The 20,431-nt window shown below is 40.9% G+C and overlaps 1 protein-coding gene across 1 annotated transcript in view; it reads right to left on the bottom strand.

Moving 5' to 3' along the window:
- The window catches only part of LOC137299223 (nuclear pore membrane glycoprotein 210-like), a 123,223-nt gene that overhangs the window by 21,626 nt on the left and 81,166 nt on the right, over nucleotides 1-20,431 (bottom strand). Inside the window, exons 23-30 of the mRNA XM_067967886.1 lie at nucleotides 19,653-19,785; nucleotides 18,160-18,222; nucleotides 16,381-16,560; nucleotides 15,067-15,147; nucleotides 11,591-11,722; nucleotides 10,413-10,571; nucleotides 5,055-5,146; nucleotides 1,669-1,843 (exon numbers count right to left, since the gene is read on the bottom strand). Of these exons, the coding sequence (XP_067823987.1) occupies nucleotides 1,669-1,843; nucleotides 5,055-5,146; nucleotides 10,413-10,571; nucleotides 11,591-11,722; nucleotides 15,067-15,147; nucleotides 16,381-16,560; nucleotides 18,160-18,222; nucleotides 19,653-19,785 (1,015 nt within the window). The remainder of the gene's footprint in view (nucleotides 1-1,668; nucleotides 1,844-5,054; nucleotides 5,147-10,412; nucleotides 10,572-11,590; nucleotides 11,723-15,066; nucleotides 15,148-16,380; nucleotides 16,561-18,159; nucleotides 18,223-19,652; nucleotides 19,786-20,431) is intronic.

Below are 20,431 nucleotides of genomic sequence, written 5' to 3'. Positions count from 1 at the left end.
GTTATACAATATTTTTTTCAATAAATTTATGCATGCAATGGCATAGAGTCAGCTTCAAAATCCAAGTGTGAGCCCCTCTCCCCACAGCTCAGCTGGTTCCCAGTAAGTAGCTAAATCAAAAAGAGCAGAAAGTCCTAAGTCTGATCCCCAGTCAGTGCTGGGTTAGCTGTTCTCAATCTGAATGAAAGGGCATTATACTTGACTTCAATGGTTCTGGGGTAGGGATGAGAAATTGGCCAGATATCCTGCTTCCGATTGCTGTCTAGTGACTCCTGCTAGAAGTATGGGCTTCTAATGATGGCAAGATCACTTGGTTGTAATGTCCCAACAGTCAAAAAGCCTGCTGAAACAAACTGCCCATCTCACTCTCACACAATTACTAATTAGACAAGGTATTGGAGGGTGAGTGCCACCCACTGACTGTACTCCTAAGAGGAAATGACATGTTTACAAGGAAGCAAAGGGAGAGAATTGGTGAGAGGAAATTGTGGAAAAAAAGAGGGGCAAAAAAATTCCAACCCAGTGTAGATGAATCACATTCTGATTTGGCTGTTCTGTGTCCACTGAGATCTACAAAATTTAAATGGCTCCAATCTTGGCAGATGAGACAATACAATGCCTGCAATATAATACTTTGTGAGATGCATTGAAGCCTTTGAGTTCAGAATTCCTTGGGTTGGATAGACTCACACTAATAAGTAGACAAAACTAGTCAGCTGAAATGGGCCACACATAATGGGCGTTCTGCTTTTCTCTGAAATTTGGAGCATCACTGTTCATTGCTAGACAGATATACTAACTGTTCATGACATTGTATAAACAAACCTGCATATGCACCATCGTGCTCCTTGAATTCTGGAGGAAAGCAAAATGGCTGTGTGCAGGGAGTAGAACTCAGCCATAATATGCCTCAAGCGTGACAGCTATGACTGTAATAACACGTTATAGGTTTTTATTCATTATTTAGAGTACATGTAGAAAATCACACTATGATTCAACAATAGAAGTTTACAGAAGTAGAAGGACTGATAAGTAAAACATCATCAGTGTTCTAAGTACTCCCAACTGTCTTGAATTTTGAGGGTACGATTTGTGATGCCATGCTCTCAGAGGAGAGCCTAATAGGTACCAAGGTTTGCTGAATTGGGTCTATAGTAATAAAGCCCTATCACTGATCTACACTCTAGTTAATCAAGGCTCTGTGCTGGGAGCAAATCCTTGTAAAATGTATCCATTAATTTTTAATGAATTCTGAATATGTATACAAATTTATTTTCATGTAAACATTATTTTCTTCCCATGGGAGCAGGCCATCTACACGTCCCCAAGAGTACATGTAAATGTCTTGCTCCTGGGCTTCCTGCAATGTTTCTCTGTCGTAAGTCACTAGAAACTGCATTACAGCAACCTCAGGTTCTTCTACTCCTCCACATTAGGAGGCATCTGATCGCCACTTTGTGCTCCCACATGGCAGCACATTTGAGATCAGGACCATACTGTGCACCTTAACGCTTCGCATTTTTGGACTCCAACAAACTACCACTTTGTAAATCCCTTTCTAATTTCACTGCAAGAATTAATAATCTGTCAAGATGCTGGTTTAAGATAATCTTTCACACTTAGTACAGCATAATAATTTACCACATAACGAAATAGGAAAGTGCTTACCCTCACTCCAGTTACAATGGTTTGGTTCAATCCAAAGTATTCGAGTGCTGTTACTGTGAGTGCAGAAGAACCAGTTCTAGGTCCAGATGTCAAGACACCGTGTCCATCCTCCACAATCACAGACTTATTATTAGGACATTTGCGCACTTCATAGCTGACAAAGGCTTTACCATCCCTGTTTATTTCAGAAAGAGAAAGTTAAAAGTACCTGCTTCTGTGTTATATTTTAAATCATATCTGGAAAAAAGCTGGTGTCATTTCAACTGATTTGTCAAGAGACAAAGAAACAGTTCATTTTCAGTATTCCAGATACTTATACGTTAAACATTATTGTTTTCCTGGGTACTGGATGGTACAGCGGGTTAGTCACTGGCCTTTCAATTCTGGAAGCTAGGTTCTGTCTGCTGATTGTAAGGTTCTTATCTAAAATGAATTTCGGCAGTCTGTTAGTCTGGTTTCTATTAGGCATGGGCATATAGCACAAAATTGTCCCCAATTCAGCACTAATTGGCAAAGTAATTTGGACAACCTAAGGGGGAACGGAGAAAATGCCGCAATGGTTCAGCAGAATGCTCTCCTGAGGTTATGGTTGAGGCACATTGTTTGGACTTAGTAGAAAAAACATTACTCTGCACCTAGATCTACATCTGCATGAGCGTTATACTTGACCTGGAAGTGCTTAATGTTGGCACTGCATACTTGAAATGGGAAATGTTCTATTCTCCAGGATTAACATCCCGTACCTTGATGAGCACAAAGGCTAAAAAAATCACTAGGGCTTACATTTCCTCTGATTGGCGGGTTAGCGCGGAGGAAGGACACCGCCCACCAAAGTGAATCCGCCATTAACCCACTGTAATTTCCTCCCAGGACCCTCGTTTACTATTCAGGGTAGGTTTGAAACACCACTGTGCTATCAGTTGTGCCCTACTTTTGTTGGCTGCTGGCCTGCCTCATGTCTTTTCCCTTCTGAGCAACCCCCTCATGCAGAGGGGAGGGAGATTCTTCAACTCTCTTTTCATCTTCAACATCTTCACTTCCAGAAGCAACAAGCCTTTCTTCATTGCAATATTATGCAGAACGCAGTAAGTTACAATGATTGTTGAGACTTTTGCTGGGCTGTATTCCAGGGCTTCCCCAGATGGTGGTGTTCCTGGTGGCTGGAATGGAGTGAGCAAGAGCATTGGAAGGGAATAAGTGGGGAATTGGAAGGCAGCAAATAAGGATGCAGGGGTTGGGAGGAATAAGTGAGGCATGCTAGGACCTTCCTCAGGCATTAAAAAAAGGAAAGGGCGAATGGGGCCTATCCGGGACTGACAGGTGGTGGTGCCAAAATGCAAGGCCGAGAGGCATTAGTGAAGTTTTATGCACTCCCCCGTGGGCACTTATAGAAAAACTCATGGCATCTCTCCAACCATACCAAAGAAATAAATTGATATTTTTAAATATATGATATACAAAGGATATAAGAGTCCAGAGATTTTAGTAAAATATATCCTCTATATCAACAATGGATGTATTCAAATATGTAGAAAATGTAAACAAGCAGTTATCAAGTTCCAGTGCACACATGAACCTCTGACCATTTTTTTTTCATGAGACAACTGGAGGAGTTTAATTTGTCTACTGAGTTATAGTGAATAATATCATCCACCAATTCTGGTTGCAGGTGACTGCAATTAAATGCAGCTTTCCTCTCTCCTGTGATTATTTTTTTCTCCACTTCCCCTCATTAGCCTAGCAATACTACTCCATGACTAAGATAGGAACAGGCTATCCATTCCTCTGTCTATATCACTTTGTAGCCAGCCACCAGAAAATGCAAAGGAACGACCTATAATGGCTTTTCCTCATGGCGTGGAAGCTGCTAGCCACTGATTGGTGCAGCTTTGCAACTTCTCCTTGTGGTCAATTGGGCATATCATCCTGAGAATGGGTCACAACACAATCCCACACATGGGCCAGATTTTAATATTCCATGGCACAAGGTGTTGGAGTTCCAATGTACTTGCAAAATAGTCACTCTTAAAAGAAATCCCATTCACTGCTTCAATGAGTCCACTTAAGATTTGCAAACTTTTAAGCATTCGGAGAAATAACATTTTATATACAGTTTTAGATCTATGAGAGATAAGGAGAAAAAGATTAAATTCTGCCACTCTATGGGAAACCCAATTAAGAAGGAAAGCAAATGAACAAGTATTTTGATGCTTTTTAAAAAATTTTGTTCTTGGGGTTTGGGCGACACTGGCATGGTCACATTTATTGCCCATCCCTAGTTGACCTGAGAAGGTGGTGGTGGGCTTTCTCCTTGAAGTGCTGCAGTCCTTGAGAAGATCATGTTCCTATAATGGTGTTAGGTAGGAAATTCCAGGATATTGACCCAGTGACAATGAAGGAAAGGCGATATATGTCGAAGTCAGGATGGTGTGTGACTTGGAGGGAAACCTGGAAGTTATGATGTTCCCATGACATTGCTGCGCTGATCCTTCTTGGTGGTGTAGAGGTCACGGGGGTGCTGTTGAAGTAACCTGTAAAGTTGCTGCACTGCATTCCGTAGATTCCGCAGCTGTAGCGTGCTGCTGATGGATGGGTTGGCAGAGGCACCAATCAAGTGAACTGTTCTGCATGGCGCCAAGCTACTGAGTGTTGTTGCAGCTGCACCCATCTAGGCGAGTGGTGAGCATTCGATGACTTGAACCTTATAGATGGTGGAGAGGTTCTGAGGGATCAGGAGGTTTGCCATCAGAGTACCTAATCTCTGCCCTGCTCTTGTAGCCAAGGTGTTGATATCGCTGATCCTTCTTGGTGGTGTAGAGGTCACAGAAGATGGGTGCTGTTGAAGTAACCTGTAAAGTTGCTGCACTGCATTCAGTACGTTCCGCAGCTGCGGTGTTCCACCGATGGATGGGCTGGCAGGGGCACCAACTGGTCAGTTGGTGACTTCCAGGATGTTGATGGTGGGTGACTCAGCAATGGCTGTGCCGTTGAAGGTCAAAGGGAAATGGCTGGGCTTTCTCTTGTTCAAAATGGTCATTAACTGGCACTTACGTGGTGCAAGTGTAACCTGTCACATGTCAGCCCAAGCCTGACAAGTGGCAGGTGGTATGTGCACCACAAAAGTGCCCGTTAATGACTAGGTTATCCAGGTCCTGCTGTAGGCTGGCACATGTTGCTTCATTATCAGAGGAGTTGTGAATGGAGCTAAACCCTGGAATTTGTTCGTGAACAGTCCCACTCATGACCTTATGATGGAGGGAAGGTCACTGAAGAAGCAGCTGAAGATGGTTGGGTTGAGGATGCTTCCCTGAAGATAAATTGTTAATATCATGGTTCAGATAATACTCAGACTTGGTCATAATGATTCCAAGAAAGATCAAACTCACCTAGAGGTCTGCAATTTGAGGTGGGAGTTTGGTGACATTAGTACTTCCTCTGCTGGTAAAGAAAGTGGTAAAAGTTGCAGTATTCCAAACACCTACAGCAAGGGGAAAATATGTTATTGTCAAAGTATCCTCAGTAATCCAAACAATATCTACTTGTGCTCTTGTAAGACACTCTACAGTGGCAGATAGCAAAAAATAAACACATTTCAGATCCTGGTCAGTTCTGAACAAAAAAAATTGCAAAAGAACACAAAATTGCAACTATTTTTGAGCTTTTGTAAGAATGTTTTCTATTGGAATACGTTAGCATTAAATAACTAACTGGATTCACTCCAGTAAAAGTGACTTAAATTATGTTCCATAATTAATGACTTTATCTTAACTATACTTATAGTTTTCACTGAAGAACATACATGGTTCTTGTAAAAATAAGTGCATAAGTATACTAGATTGTACTAATAGTTTACTCTTACAGGGAAGATACATCACCAAAAATGGTTATCAATTCTCCATCTTTTAGGTTAGAAAGTTATATTTTTATCACAATATACTTTAAAGTGGTGTTGGAGAATGGGTTTTCTTTGTATACATTTTTGATAATATTTATATCAAATATACATATAAAACATAAAACTGCGTAAGAACATATAAAACCATTTCTTGGTTATATTTTAAAGGACGTTGAGGCAACAAACAAATCATTCTTTTCATGGAAACAAGCACTGTTATGGAGCAAACAAACTTAAGAACAGGGCATTCAAATGGATTATGAATTCTAATCATTTTTAACAGGTATATTAACATGAAGCATATTAATTCTGTGAACTAGTTGACATGGTGGCACATGGTGGTTTCATTAATATTCTATGACCTATTCTGGAAATTTTTTGGACAAATTTGCTGTTCTAATCAATTTATTTCCCTTTCCTCTAATTTCCACCCTCCCCATCTCCTATCCTGGTGGAACTCGCTCCTTGGTGGGATACCGTTCCACTGGCACTGGTTGCCATTGGGTAGCTCAACGAAGTGGCCATTCTTAATTTGTGAACTTGAACAGTGAATATTTGCAGGCTATGTGACCACACGGGCAACATAACTGTGCTGGGTTCCACAGTGGCTTATTTGAATACAACGGTCTGTTTGTTGCCTCAGTATCCTTTAAAACATAAGTGCTTATCAAGCCAAAAAATGTCAATTTACGCGACATTGACAAATCTTGTTTGTAATAGACATGTTGATCAACTTTTCAGCTTCATGTGTTCACCGAATGTCAGTATACTCCAAAATTTTTACAAAATCCTGAGAGTTACCAGCAAATTTAACGGCAAAAATATTGGGTGTGACTACTGATGTCAGAAAGTGACTTCATACAACTGATGCAAAATTTGAGGCCTGGCATGCATCAAGATCCTGGAAGAGTTTCAGAAACTTCTGAAAATGAAACAATGTTTGGGGCTAATATATTTGTGATACTAATCCATTTGGTTACTTGTAATTAACAGGCATAAACTCAAATCATCGGGATGGTGACCCCAAAAATAAAATTTATATTTTAACTTAGTGTTGCTCCAGAAAAGTGCCAAATATTGACCCTTGCCAAACACCAAGATAAATCATAACTTTCATGCTGAAATGTAAAAGTGATCAGTCTAGCAGATCCTCAGATACTTAAGTTGAATGATCTAGCAATTTTTTTAGGAGTATACCTTGAAAATAGTAAGTTCTAAAATTTCAAGAGTTGACTTCATCAAAGTATATGTCCTTATTACAGCCGCGCATGCTGTATCTTGTTATTTTTCTACCTAATATACAACTAAATTGATTTTAAAAATGACTGTGCCATTTCAGGGTACAATATTAAATATGTTTCATTTCTGAAAAGATTGACGGAGCCTCTCCTGACTGGATGAAAGAAAGCGTAGCTTCATATGTGGTAGATGAATAAGATTGCTGACTGGAGAGAAGAAACGCTGAGATAACCAGCAGTTAGCACAAATGAAGTGGCCAGTCCTTCAAAATTAAGGGAATTTTAAGCCTTAACCTTTTCTCAAAAGAAGAAATGCATTGAAATGGGGTATCCTGTGGACCCTGGAGTCTTTTGTCCTGTGAAAAAAACCCACAGTGCAGTATTGTGGGCAAGCTGCATTGTTGGATGTGCCATCTTTTGGATGAGATGTTAAACCATCTTCTTGTTAAGGTGTACGTAAAAGATTAAAAGGCACTTTTTCAAAGGTAATAGAGTTCTCTCAGTGACTCGGCCAACATTCATTTTTCAAACAACACCACATATTAACTGATCATTCATCTTATTGTTGTTTGTGGCATCTTGCTTTACACATCAATAGATTCAAGACAGGAAGTGCTTATGTTGAATTAAACACTCCCTCGCTTCAATTACATCTCCAGTGGTCTTTATTAAGAAAATCCAAAAATAACCACTTTAGCAAGAGAAGTGTGACATACTCATTACTAAGGGCCCGATATTAGGAGGGAGGCGGGTTGGCAGCGGAGGGTCGACTGGGCGCGTGGGTAACGTGCTCAGTGAATTTGGGGTGCTCCGCACGCGATCGCAGCCTAATTGAAGGTACTTACGCATGCTTCCGGGTTTCCCGTTCCAGACCTGCGCAGCGGGCGCACTGCGCACCCGCATCACAGGCTGTCAGCAGGAGGAGCCCAATTTAAAGGGGCAGTCCTCCAATGCTCCTCCTGCAGCAAAGAACCAATTTTGGAGTATGGAGCAGGCCAGAGGTAAGGCTGCTCCAAGGTTCTCTGACTCCTCACTCCAGGTGCTGCTCGATGGGATGAGGAGGAGGAGGAGGGAAATTCTGTTCCCACTGGATGGGAGGAGGTGGCCTCCCTCCGCCACCAAGAAGGCCTGGCTGGAGGTGGCCGAGGAGGTCACCAGCAGCGATAATGTGTGCAGAACCTGGGTCCAGTGCAGGAAGCGTTTTAATGACCTAACCAGGTCAGCCAAAATGAGTATACTTACACATTCTCCCACACTCCGTCTTCCATATCACCTCCACCACCACACAACTCCTTCTGCACTGCCACCACAACGCTCTCACATCACTCCTCACATCCACTCAACCATCATCCTCACCTTGCCTACACTTACTCACCGCCCTAGTTCCCATTCGAACACTACAACGCAACCGAATCCTCATACAATCTCATGGCTATGTCTCACACTATGGCATCCTCCCATGCATCTCCCTCACACTCACCCCCACCCACATCAATGCATGCAGCGGGTCACCATGCAACCATCACTCAATCACGCCTCTGTGTTTTGCCTCGATAGGAGAAGAGATGCCAGAATGCCCGGGAGAGGGCAAGGACCGGAGGGGGCCTGCCACACCAGGTGGTCTTAACAGACGCGGAGCAGCAGGCATTGGAAGTAAGCCGGATGCTGGAGTGCCTGTCCGTGGCGGACGCTGAGACTGGGAGTGCACAAGTGGCTGGTGACGTAAATCTAACACTCAGCACTCATGCTAGTGAATGATCTCAGCATCACTTGGCATCTGCAGCACCTCAACATCTGTCCACATGCTTAATATTGCTTTCTGTTCTCTTGCAGTGCCATCTGCGACCGCCGTGATTGCGGAGGGCGATTCCTCAGAGGACCTACCCGCCTCTGAGGGTGCATCGTCACATCTGAGCCAGCCATCCACCAGCGCAGATACACACACCTCGGTGGGCCCTCGTCCTCACTTAGTTGGGCTTGCACATGGTGAGTCAGCACGCACATGTGAGCACGAGCAGACCCTGGTGGCAGGGGCAGCCGTGGAGAGTCCGCGTCGGTGGGAGCACTCTTCTCCAGCCTCTGCTCAGCTGGACCCAGATGCTGAAACCTAGGAGCCAACCATGAAAAGGAGAGTCATTGAGGGCCAGCAGCATATTGCTGAGGTCCTGGAACAGTTGCCACGCGCACTCTCCACAATCGCGCAGAGGATGGAGGAGTCCAACTCCTGCATGAGTGGAATGGTGGCACAGGTACAGGAAGGTGTCTCCGAGATACTGTCACAGGGACGTGAAGGCATCTCTGAGATAGCGTCACGGGTAGGTGCGGGAATGTCTGCAATGGAGGAAAGGCTAGCCTCCATCGAGCGTCAAGCACGGCTCAACAATGAGTCCATTCAGGCCCTAACAACGGCTGTTTGGATTCAGGGTGAGCAACATTCTGCCGCCTTAAACAGGCTGACAGATACCTTACAACTGGCCTTCCAAGGCTTTACACAAGTCCTCCAGGGTGGAAAGAGTGATGTGGGCCTGGGCCAGGAGAGGGATGATGGTGAAAGGGGACACAGAAGTAGGGATGCCACTCAAAGCGCTCCCACGTCTCACCCATTGCCCCCCTCTCAACCAGTACCCACAATGCTGCCCCCTCTCCAGGTGGCCGACTCTGCCCCTGCACAGGTGCAGGTGGAGCAGTCTTTGGAGGGGCCCTCATGGGCACCGAAACCCAGAGGGCATCCGTGCAAAGCATCTCATCGGTCAGGGCATGGACAAGAGCAACCTGCCACTACCTCTGCTGAAGCCACAGGGGTAGCACCACGTGGGGGTCCCCGTAAACGTAAGGTGAAGGTTTTGTGAGCACAAAGGGGATGCACAAGGGTGTTATACAAAATGTCATATTTTTGATTTACTTTTGTTTGTTTTGCAAAGCACATTAAAATTTGTTATCACCACTACTGCCACGTCTTTGCAAATCTTGTCTGGTATGTGCAATAATGCCTTTTCCTGAGGATCACCATGAAGACCCACACCTGATGCCACCCATTGTGTCACTGCAGAGTGGGTGCAGGTGTATCTGCAGGGCTCTTTTGTTTTGTTAATTCTGACAGGAGGGTTAAGTACTTGGCTTCCAGCCATAAAATGTCCATCAATTGTGATTTAATAAACATCTTATCAAGTCATGGGATACAGTACATTGAAATTTACCTTAAATGACCAATATAATATGAAGAAAAATCACTGTCTGAAAAATGTGATATTAAGCATGATTTAATTTTAAGAACTTACTCTTTATTCTTCTTTTAAGTTCAAATGGACCATCTCACTCCTAGGCCATTGTCCATTGCACTGTGGAATAAGTTGGTAGGTGATGTACAAAAGCACTTGAGTTGATATGCTCTCTAATTTTCCCTCTCTACGGGATCCTAATGGCCAACCCAAGATCAGAAACTCACCAGGTGGGAAATTACAAGCAAAACCACACATCCAAACTCTCTTGTAGTCCAGCATGTGAAACAACTAATGTATTGCACCACTGGACCACTCTTGAGAGTTGATCCTAAGTGGGCTCTAACTGTTATTAAATTGCAATGTAAATGAAAACACAACATATAGAATTACCATAATCTGAATCTCATCAGAAAATCTGTCAACATATCCTTCAAACTGTCCAGCAGATGGATGCTGTGCTGTTATAGTGACTTTCAAACCTGTTTTCCCTTGTGCTCTGCTGTAAAGTAGCATGGCAAAATTATGTTCTGCAGAAAGCTGTAAGGAAATCTATAAAACAAACAGAAAACAAGCAGTACTGTTATTCAAGTGTTACTGCAGTGTTTGAAAATGTGTGAATTTTATTTACAGAATAGTGACAGCAATATGGCATTTTTTAAAGAAAGAACTTGCATTTATATTCCACCTTTCACATCCTCAAGACATGTCAAAAGTGCTTCACAGCCAATGAAGCACTTATGAACTGTAGTTACTGTTGTAATGTAGGCAAACAACAATTTTAAGACAATACTTTAAGAACAATTTTTAATTGCAAGCCAGGGATGAAAAATGTTCCACTTGGAGGCAACAGTAGGTTAAAAGAATTTCTCAGTTTTGTCTATTAGTAGAACCAAACAATATTACCCTAATTTAGTACTGAGAAATATAGGTTTAAACAGTAAAAAATAAAAACAACACTTGGGGGCAGTAGAGTGATGCATTACATTAGTGACCAATACACTGCTCATGGTTCCAATTTCCTGTGTGACAAGTTTCCAATCAAAAATGCACCAAAGACTAGGTTTTCTCTCAAAGGAAGGGAACTTTGGAGAAAGTCACCCCAGGCTGGTCTTGTGCATGCCTGAGTATCTAGATCTAGCAAAGATCTTTTTGCAGGTCACTTGTCTCTCCAGTCTGGGAAATAGTGTTTCGCCCAATAAAGGCTTGAGTGGGAGGAAATGAAATACTTTTATAAATGAGGAGGGAAAGATAGGAAACAACGGTCACCAAGGACAGAGGATAAAGCTACATCATTAAGATGCCCAGTCCGATTACTGATGTACTCTCTCATTCTACTGCTGTTAGCTTCCACACTAAGGATAGTTAAATATCCAGGTATCGTACATCAGCAAAAAACTATCTGTAGAGATAAAAGACAACCGAAAATATTTTGGAAATAAGCAGAGTTGCTGTTTGAGGCAACAGAATATTGGATTTTATGATTTGTTATAAATACTAAATAACAATATGTACTTGATTGATCATTTGAGCCAGAACCTATGTTTCACAAGTGAGGAAATGATAATTACCTCTGAGTGTCTGGTGACAAGCTCAATGACTTCCCGTTTTGTTGTTGTCCAGTGAAATATCAGACCTGGTACTGCATTACCAAAGGAAAATGGAGTCTGGCTACTTGTGACCCCTATCGCATATACTGGCATCTGAAAGGTTCAAATGTGCCACTTTTTACAACCTTGTATCAAACCATGTTAAGAATAAGGATTCAGACATTCAGCCAGTTAGCTCTTTATCCCTTATGCTACTGAACAAAGAACTGATTTTGTAATAAGAGGTGAAGTCAAGTGTTGAAAATTTAACAGACAAATCCATCTTATCACAATATTTTTATTAAAATATAATTCAGAAGTCTTATCTGGTTTTAAGATATTGTTGACCAAATCATAAAATAGCTTTGTGCTTATCCACTGTTCTCCTGCTATATTATGCATTGTGGGACAATGCTCTGGAGATCTGGTTGGCAAAAATTACAAAATGACACTGAGCAATATAAATATTAAGCAGTCTATTTGACTGTATGAATCATTCTGATAATAAAAAATGCTGTTGTTCTCTTTTTTATCTGTCTCTTTATGTTACTGATTCATTATAATCAAATCAAATGATACTGACGGGATGCTGTCATACATTCAAATTTCAGTCATTGCTACTTCCATTGGACAATGTGTAAAGAATGCATGCATAAATGAGGTGTACTGAGTTGCTAGGATCAGTTGATCCTAGTGGAAGTGCTCGTTTTAAAGAGCTCTTATTAGCCTGGAGAACTTTGGCTGATAACTGAGAAATTATCAATTGATTTGCATTTTCTTTTGTATGGGAAACTACGGAGGCCTATTTTGTTCTCCTCACCCACAATACAGTTCACAAACTTCAACTATGGGTTTTCCTATGGGGACACCTGTCAATAAAACCAGCTACCTCTCCTCCCCAGTTGGGAAGTGAGTTTTTAAGAGGATATCTCCTAATGTTCTCAAAATGAATGGGTGCCATCCTGGTTAATTGACCTGAGAGGAGGCAATTGACTGTCACTGTATATGTTGTGAATTCTACAAACTGGCCTGTCTGGATTCAACTGACACGTTCACTGCCTGCAGCCTGTGCCCCTTCTTAAACCTGTGCAAATCTATTTAGCTTCAAAACATAACCCTTAAACATTAACTCAATCCCATAATCCTTTCCATGAAAAAAAAGATCAAAAATCCCAAAACGTAACAACCAGCTTGATGCCGAGTACACTGCTACAATCCTGAAACACAAACCTCAAAAAGATCTCATCTGTCTGGATTAGATTCAAATCCATGTCCCAGAGATTAAGGAACTGTGTTGTTAATCAAATAAGTCACTCATACCCCATAATCATTTAAAATTAATTAAATACATAAATCACGGAACTCAAAATGGAAAAGGATGTAGGTCTGAGGGCATGTCTCCTGGAATCTTGACAGAACTCAGATAGGAAATAGCAGAAGCTCTAACCACAATCTTTCAAACATCCTTGGATATTGATGTTGTACCACAGGGTTGGAGGATTGCCAATGCAACGCCTCTGTTCAAGAAGGGAGAAAGGGAAAAACCGGTTAACTATAGATCAGTCAGCCTAGTGGGGCAGCTTCTAAAGGTTGTAATATGGGATAAATGTAATACTTATTTACAAAGACATGGATTAACTGAGGGCAGATTTGTAAAACACAAGTAGCGGCTGACAAATTTAATAGAGTTCTTTGAGTAAATAATGGAGTGTATTGATAAAGGAAATGCTTTGGATGTTATGTATATGGATTTTCAAAAGGCATTTAATAAGGTACCACATTGGAATTTTGTTAGTAAATTTAAGGGGCATGTTATTAAATGGAAATATTGCAGCATGCAAAGAAGTTGGCTAAAGGACAAAATCAGAGTAGCGGTTAATGGAAATTTTTTGGATTGGAAAGATGTACACAGTGGTGACCGCCCCCCCCCCCCTCCCACCCCTGGGTATATATACAAATAATCTGGAATCAGGTATAGGGGGCACAATATCAAAATTTGCAGACAACATAAAAATAGTGAGTGAGGTTAACTGTGAAGAGGACTGTAAACGATTTCAGAAGGACACAGACAGGTCAATAGTTTGAGCAGCTAGATGTCAGATGCAACTTAATGCAGAGAAATGTGAGGTTTTGGGAGGAAGAATAAGGAGATGAAATAGGCAGTAAAAAGTAAAACCTTAAAAGGAGTAGATGATCAGGGTGACTGGGGATTTCAGGTTCACAAATCTTTAAAAGTGGGAAGGCAAGTTGATAAGCTATAAAAAAGCATATAGGATTCTAAGTTTGATAAATAGGGGTACGACGTACAAATCAATGGTTAGGGCACAGTTATCATATTGTGCCCAGTTTTGGGCACCCTACTTTAGGAAGGATGTCAAGGCCATTGAGAGGGGACAGAAAAGATGTGCCAAGATGATACCAGTTATGAGGAGTGACTGGAGGTTCTTTTCACGAGAACAGAGAAGGCTAAAAGAAGATGACATAGGTGTTCAAGATTATGTGAGGTTTTGATAAGGTAAATAGGTAAAATCTATTTCCACTGGTCGGTGAGTTAGTAGAGAGGGAATAAATTTAAGATCATCAACAAACGAACAAAAATTCTTGTTAGGATGATGAATACCCTATCAGAAATGGAAAATCTGGTATCCTACCTATGATAGAATATTCTTCACTTGCCTGGATGAGTGCAGCTCCAACAATACTCAAGAAGCTCGACACCATCCAGGACAAAGCAGCCCGCTTGACTGGCACCCCATCCACCACCCTAAACATTCACTCCAGCAACTCATCAAGGCTTCTTCGACAGCAACTCCCAAACCCACGATCTCTACCACCTAGTAGGACAAGGGCAGCAGGCACATGGGAACAACTCCACCTACACGTTCCCCTCCAAGTCACACACCATCCCGACTTGGAAATATATCGCTGTTCCTTCATCGTCGCTGGGTCAAAATCCTGGAACTCCCTTCCTAACAGCACTGTTGGAAAACCTTCACCACACAGACTGCAGCGGTTCAAGAAGGCGGCTCACCACCACCTTCTCAAGGGCAATTAGGGATGGGCAATAAATGCTGGCCTTGCCAGCGACGTCCACATCCCATGAGCGAATAAAAAAAAAGAAACAGTGGTGGAAGCAGAATGTATAATAGATTTTAAAACTGTGGATAAATATTTGAAAAAGAAAAATTGTAAAGGCTGTATATAGGGAATGAGCAGAGGGATGAGACTAAATGTTGATAGATCTTTCAGGGAACTAGCCTTCTTCTTTGTTGTAAAATTCTATGATTCAAAATAGACATATATAATATATTGTGTTTTATTGTGTTCTTTTGCCTTGAGAAAGTAGTCACTTCTGCTTTGAGTCACTGTTTTAAAATTGCATGTTACTTAAATGCCATATAATTTACAACACTGATCTTGATCCACATTTAAATACACAAAAAGATAATACACTATACCTGAGTTCCAGTCCTCAATCTAGTTACTGGAGCATGGATTTTTATCCCTTTTAGCTGAATCACTTCTACAATCACTTCATCCTTTTGACAAAACATGAAATTCTAGTTACTCATAAGAGTCAATCTCACTTTTGTGTAGCCCTTTGGAAACTGCTGATTAATAATCTATGTAGCTTTCCAGTAGCCATACATTCCAGCCTTCTTAAAGTAATGCTTGTGCACTATTTAAAAAATAAACAAGCCAGTACATTAAATTAGCACAGAATTACTACAGCACTCTTTAGAGCTGCAGTCATCTTCTCTGATGTAATTATTTAGGTTTTTATTAGAAATCTACAACATTTAAAGGAGAGCAGTTTCAGAGTTTTCAAATAAACCCTGCAAAGAAGCTGTGGAATGCAAAAACTACAGGAAAAGTAAAGCAAATTTACAGCAACTGGACCTTAATAAAAACATTAGGTCTCATATTTATGTAGTACATTGAAATGGGAGAAGGATGACCCAGCCTCCCATTTGCCACCATAAATGTTGCAAGATGAAAACTTAATGATTTAAAGGAACCCATCTTTTAGGTGTTCTCTCCTTTCACAGCAGATATGTGCTACACATTAGATGTTAGGTTTATAATGTGGATCAACTAGATCTGCAATGAATGATTCACACATTTATTAATTACCTCCTATTCATTTGAAAGTACTGTACACACCAAAGTGGAACATCTGACTTATCAAAGTAGTTGGAATATAGAAGTGGTTGTGAAGGTTGAACGAGTTCCCAATCAGAATTTAGGCATCCTCTCTCTACCAAGTTTGCAAGAAGGATTACCCCAAACCAGTGACCCCCTCCTTTTTCCCCATGGATTTTTGAGATGTACCAGTGACATTCTTTCAACTACTGAAGGGAAGATTAAAACAACAGAAGACCATTTTATCAAAAGAGGTAAATATAAAAGGTATAATTTCACTAGAAGAAATAATAAAAACTGTACTTTAAACAAATTGTACTTGTTCTTGATATAATCTGAAATAAGTCATATGCACAAAAACACTGAACAATGTATCAAGAGACACAAATTAGCTAATATTTCTACAACTACTGATTATTTTCTTGGTAGTGTTGTCCAAAATCAAGTGACAGGTAACAGTAAACATAAACATGAGCTATTTGTTTTTGATTGGGAAAAATTACAATGAGCCTCTGATGAATAAAACTAACAGATAATCCCCATCACCCATTCATGAACCAAATTAAAAGTTGTTTCTTTGGGTAGAAATGTAAGTTATAGTAAACTCAATGGCAAAAAGGTAGCATTACCTGAGAGAAAACAACCACTCTTCCTGTGTCATCATCGACAGCCTGGACAATACCAGTCACTTTAGCTGTTCCCACCAACAAGGCAGTCAGCTGTCCTAATTCATTTACCTTAGCAATTGTATGATTATTAATAGAGAAATAAATATTGGACTGTGGTTGAGGCCCACCTTCAGACATCACCTGCAATCAATTGCAACACATAGATTAGAAAATGCTCAGTTTCTCTATAGGACAAAGCTTGTAATTAACAAGGTGTCAAAATAAAACAGAATTTCTATTACTTTTCAGGTGAAAGTTCTCCTTCCCATGTATCTTCCCAACAGCATTAGCTTACTGTCTTCTCATATATGCAATGGACTCTGGGGTGTACACATGCGAAGAACATTAGAATTTAAAGAATACAGGAGCCAATTTCCCTTAAGTTTTCTTTTTGCTCTTCATGTATTTATTTTCCTCCCCATCTTTAAATCTTGTTGACAACACATCCATTTTCAGCCCATTTGGAGGCAGCTGAATTGCTCCCACACTTTTGATATTCTTGATTTTTACTTTGATTTCCCCTCCCTCTGTATAAGTGACTAGCTTCAATTTGGTCCATTTTGTTCCTTGATGGAACAAGATTCGAAATTTGTGGAGATGTGGGCATGAATCCATGTTCTGCTGTTCCTTTGATCACTGCCATTTTTTGTTTTATTAAAGTAGTACACTGGGTGAAACAAAAGATACCTTTCCCCACTTATATGTTCTGTACACATCAGAAACTCTTTACTAAATGCTGATACTTTTTCCAGATACAAATACGTGAAATTAAATGTTCTTCCCTTTTGATCAAATTTAGAAATATAATTCTACTCTTAGTTTGATAAATTGTACTTTGCTAATTTAAGTAATGGATGTTGTTCTACAATAGGACATTCAGTTTATAGCACAGACTACGATAGCATGGCATACAATTATCAATCAAAAAAGGGATTTTGCTCATGATTGTTATAAAAACAAAATGTAGAAATTTTCCACAACTGTGGAAAATATTACCGTTAGCCACCCCAGTAGTTCAGTGGTTAGTTAACATGCTTACTTCGCAGTTGTACGTTCAGTCCCAGAAGTTGTTGACACTCGTAATGAGTTTTTTCTGAGTCTTCGTTGAGTTCTAATTTGAATTACCACATGAGATAAAGCATCTCACTTTGGTGGTAATGAAGAAGTTACAGTGAATGATAAGTTACAGTTCACTAACCAAAGGAATGCATGGAGGCACAAAGTTAGTCTTGAAGCACTTTTGGCCATCAAGAAAGACTTGCACTATATAAATGCAAGTTCTTCCTTTCTCTCCCGGTCAGTCCATTCCAGCTATCTCCATTATTGTCTGTAATTTACTCAATGACCAAATGGAGGAAAGCCAAAACTACGGTCCTTGCAACTCCAAGCAGATATAAAGCACAGTTCTTAACCTATTAACATCAGTTTCCTCCTTTAACAAAAAAAATAGGGCCAGTGCAGGGCAATGGTGGGAACATTGGGAACGCCAACACATAACGCTACAGTTTTTCCACTGCATGGTTTTAACATTTTATTTAATTTCCAAAGTACACCCTCACCATAAGGCTCTCAATTATAACATTATATCTATTATAAACCTACAATGGCTCCTAATCTTTTGCATTTTATATCTTACGCTATAATCCAGAAAATGTTTGGCTCCACGTCACAGCAGGGTGCTCAGAAATCCTGTATTTATGCAACAAGTAAGTGTGCATGAATTTACTTATGTCTGCTAACCTGCATCATACCACCGATGATCAACGTCACTTTCCGTGGGATTAGTCTAAAAGGTGGGAATACCTGAAGCCAATGCAAATTGCAGATTAGTATCGCAAGTGCAATCTATTACAAAGCATCCTTCATCTTCTAACTTTTACACACACAAAAAAAATCTACAATATGTACAAATGCATCATTAACGTGTGTCACTGATTTAGAAAGCAACATGGCTTTATTGTTCTAAGAATAAAGGGACAATTGTCAAATAATTGATGTTGTCACAAAGCTAAATGATTTTTTTTTTATTCGTTCATGGGATATGGGCGTCACTGGCAAGGCCAGCATTTATTGCCCATCCCTAATTGCCCTCGAGAAGGTGGTGGTGAGCCGCCTTCTTGAACGTCTGCAGTCCGTGTGGTGAAGGTTCTCCCACAGTGCTGTTAGGTAGGGAGTTCCAAGATTTTGACCCAGCAACATGTGGCATGAAACTGTCACAATTCAATAGTGCAACAAAAGCCTATCCTGCCCTATACTGTCTCAGAATTAACTATTTAAAAAACCTTAGCAGTTGTCCTTTTCCATGTGCTATTTTAATCAATATTTGTGTGAAATATTTTATTTTTCCAGTAATTGTGTACTGCTTGCGTGACACATGCAATTTTCTTCAGCCAACCAGAATGTCCTCATTATCTCTTAAAACTGGTTCTTCCACAGATATACTTTAGGCTGGATTCCCCTCAAACTGCTCACGGGGGTTGGGATGAGGTTTCTGCCTGCTGTGACCCCAGCCCAGTTTCATCCCTGAGGCCTGTTCAATTATGCAGGCCAACAAAATTTCTGATAGGAGGGAGCCCACCGCTAAAAGAGGTGAATCTGACAAGTGCTGCAGCAGAACATCTCGTACAGCACTAGAAGAGACAAGAGGTGCTGTTAAAGGGGCAGAAGAGCCCCAAAGATTAATTTTTAAAATCTGCATAATGCTCTATAATTACCATAGGAACTGAAAACAGGTAAGAGAGACTTGAGAGGGAGAGGAGCCCACTACTAGGCCCCATTCCTCCTATATTTTACTCGGCAGGATTGTCCCAGGGCCTATGGCCAACACCCCTCCTGGCAGTCCCTGGGATCAGCAATGACACAGGTGAAGCAGCCGCCAGTTTTCATCCCAGCAGCAGAAGAATAATTCAAGTCGGGTGGCGATAGGGCGGTAGGCCTCCTAGCCCCATTTTCCCACTATTTCCGCTGCTATCCCACTAAACTTGGGGCGGTATAGTGGAGTAAGATCCATGTCATTGTCTTCAGAAGCAAGGTTTGCTATATTACCACAGGCATCACCTTAGACAAAGGCTCTGCTACTTTGCTTTAGGGAAAGAGTCATTCTGTTGAAACTGTACAAACATTCTCAGAGTAATCAAATCCATTACTATTTGCACTGTGGTTAAGCTTGACATATACAGCGATGTCAATGCTAGCTAATTCGTATCCATGACAACAAAAAAAGGCACACTCACTTCTATCTGACGTGGAGCAGAGATCAACTTTCGACCATTTTTATCCCTGACAGTTGCTACAAGAGTGGTTTGCCCCAAAGCCACAGCTCTCATTACGTAACTTGCAGCACGCTTATCTAAGTCAGAAATTGTTCTGAAAATTAAAAAGTTTATGAAAATGCAGTGATTTACAACATATTCCACCACCTCCCCATATGTTCTCCTAGCAGGATGTTCATCACCAAACATCCTTCTTCAGCTTGGACAATCTGAGAGTATGGATCTCTCCGCAACTACTGTCAGTGCAACTGACATTAAATAGTGTCAATGGCATGCAAGATTCCCAAGCTAAAAAAAATCAGTTGATTTGTTGGTTCTTCAGAAAACCATGCTCCCTTCCCGTGGCAAAATGAATTCTACCCTTTCAACAGATTGCAAGTTGAGAGGCACGTGCACAGGTACTGAGCTTCCTAAAATTCCATGCAAATTTTCAACATTATTAAAGTAGTGCAGTGGCTTGCAAACTTTTTCAGGCTGGGCCTCACCATAAAAATTCTCATTACATTGCACCCTATAAGCTTTACAGAAAAAAATGTTTGCAAAGCTTATAAGTTTCTGAGTCTGCACTGCCCATTAACCACACATACTGGAATTGAGAGCAGGACACCTCTCAATATGCACAGCCGATGGGTAAGGCTCCTCACTGGCAGTATGAATTCAGAAAATTACCCCAATATTGTCATAATTCTTATCCTTTAACCCTGCTTCTCTTTCTCACCCTTCTCCTTTATTTCTGTTTC

Source organism: Heptranchias perlo, chromosome 28, assembly GCF_035084215.1.
Source record: "Heptranchias perlo isolate sHepPer1 chromosome 28, sHepPer1.hap1, whole genome shotgun sequence".
Taxonomy (NCBI): domain Eukaryota; kingdom Metazoa; phylum Chordata; class Chondrichthyes; order Hexanchiformes; family Hexanchidae; genus Heptranchias; species Heptranchias perlo.
Note: the sequence above shows the minus strand (reverse complement) of the source record. Positions and strands in the feature narration are given on the sequence as shown.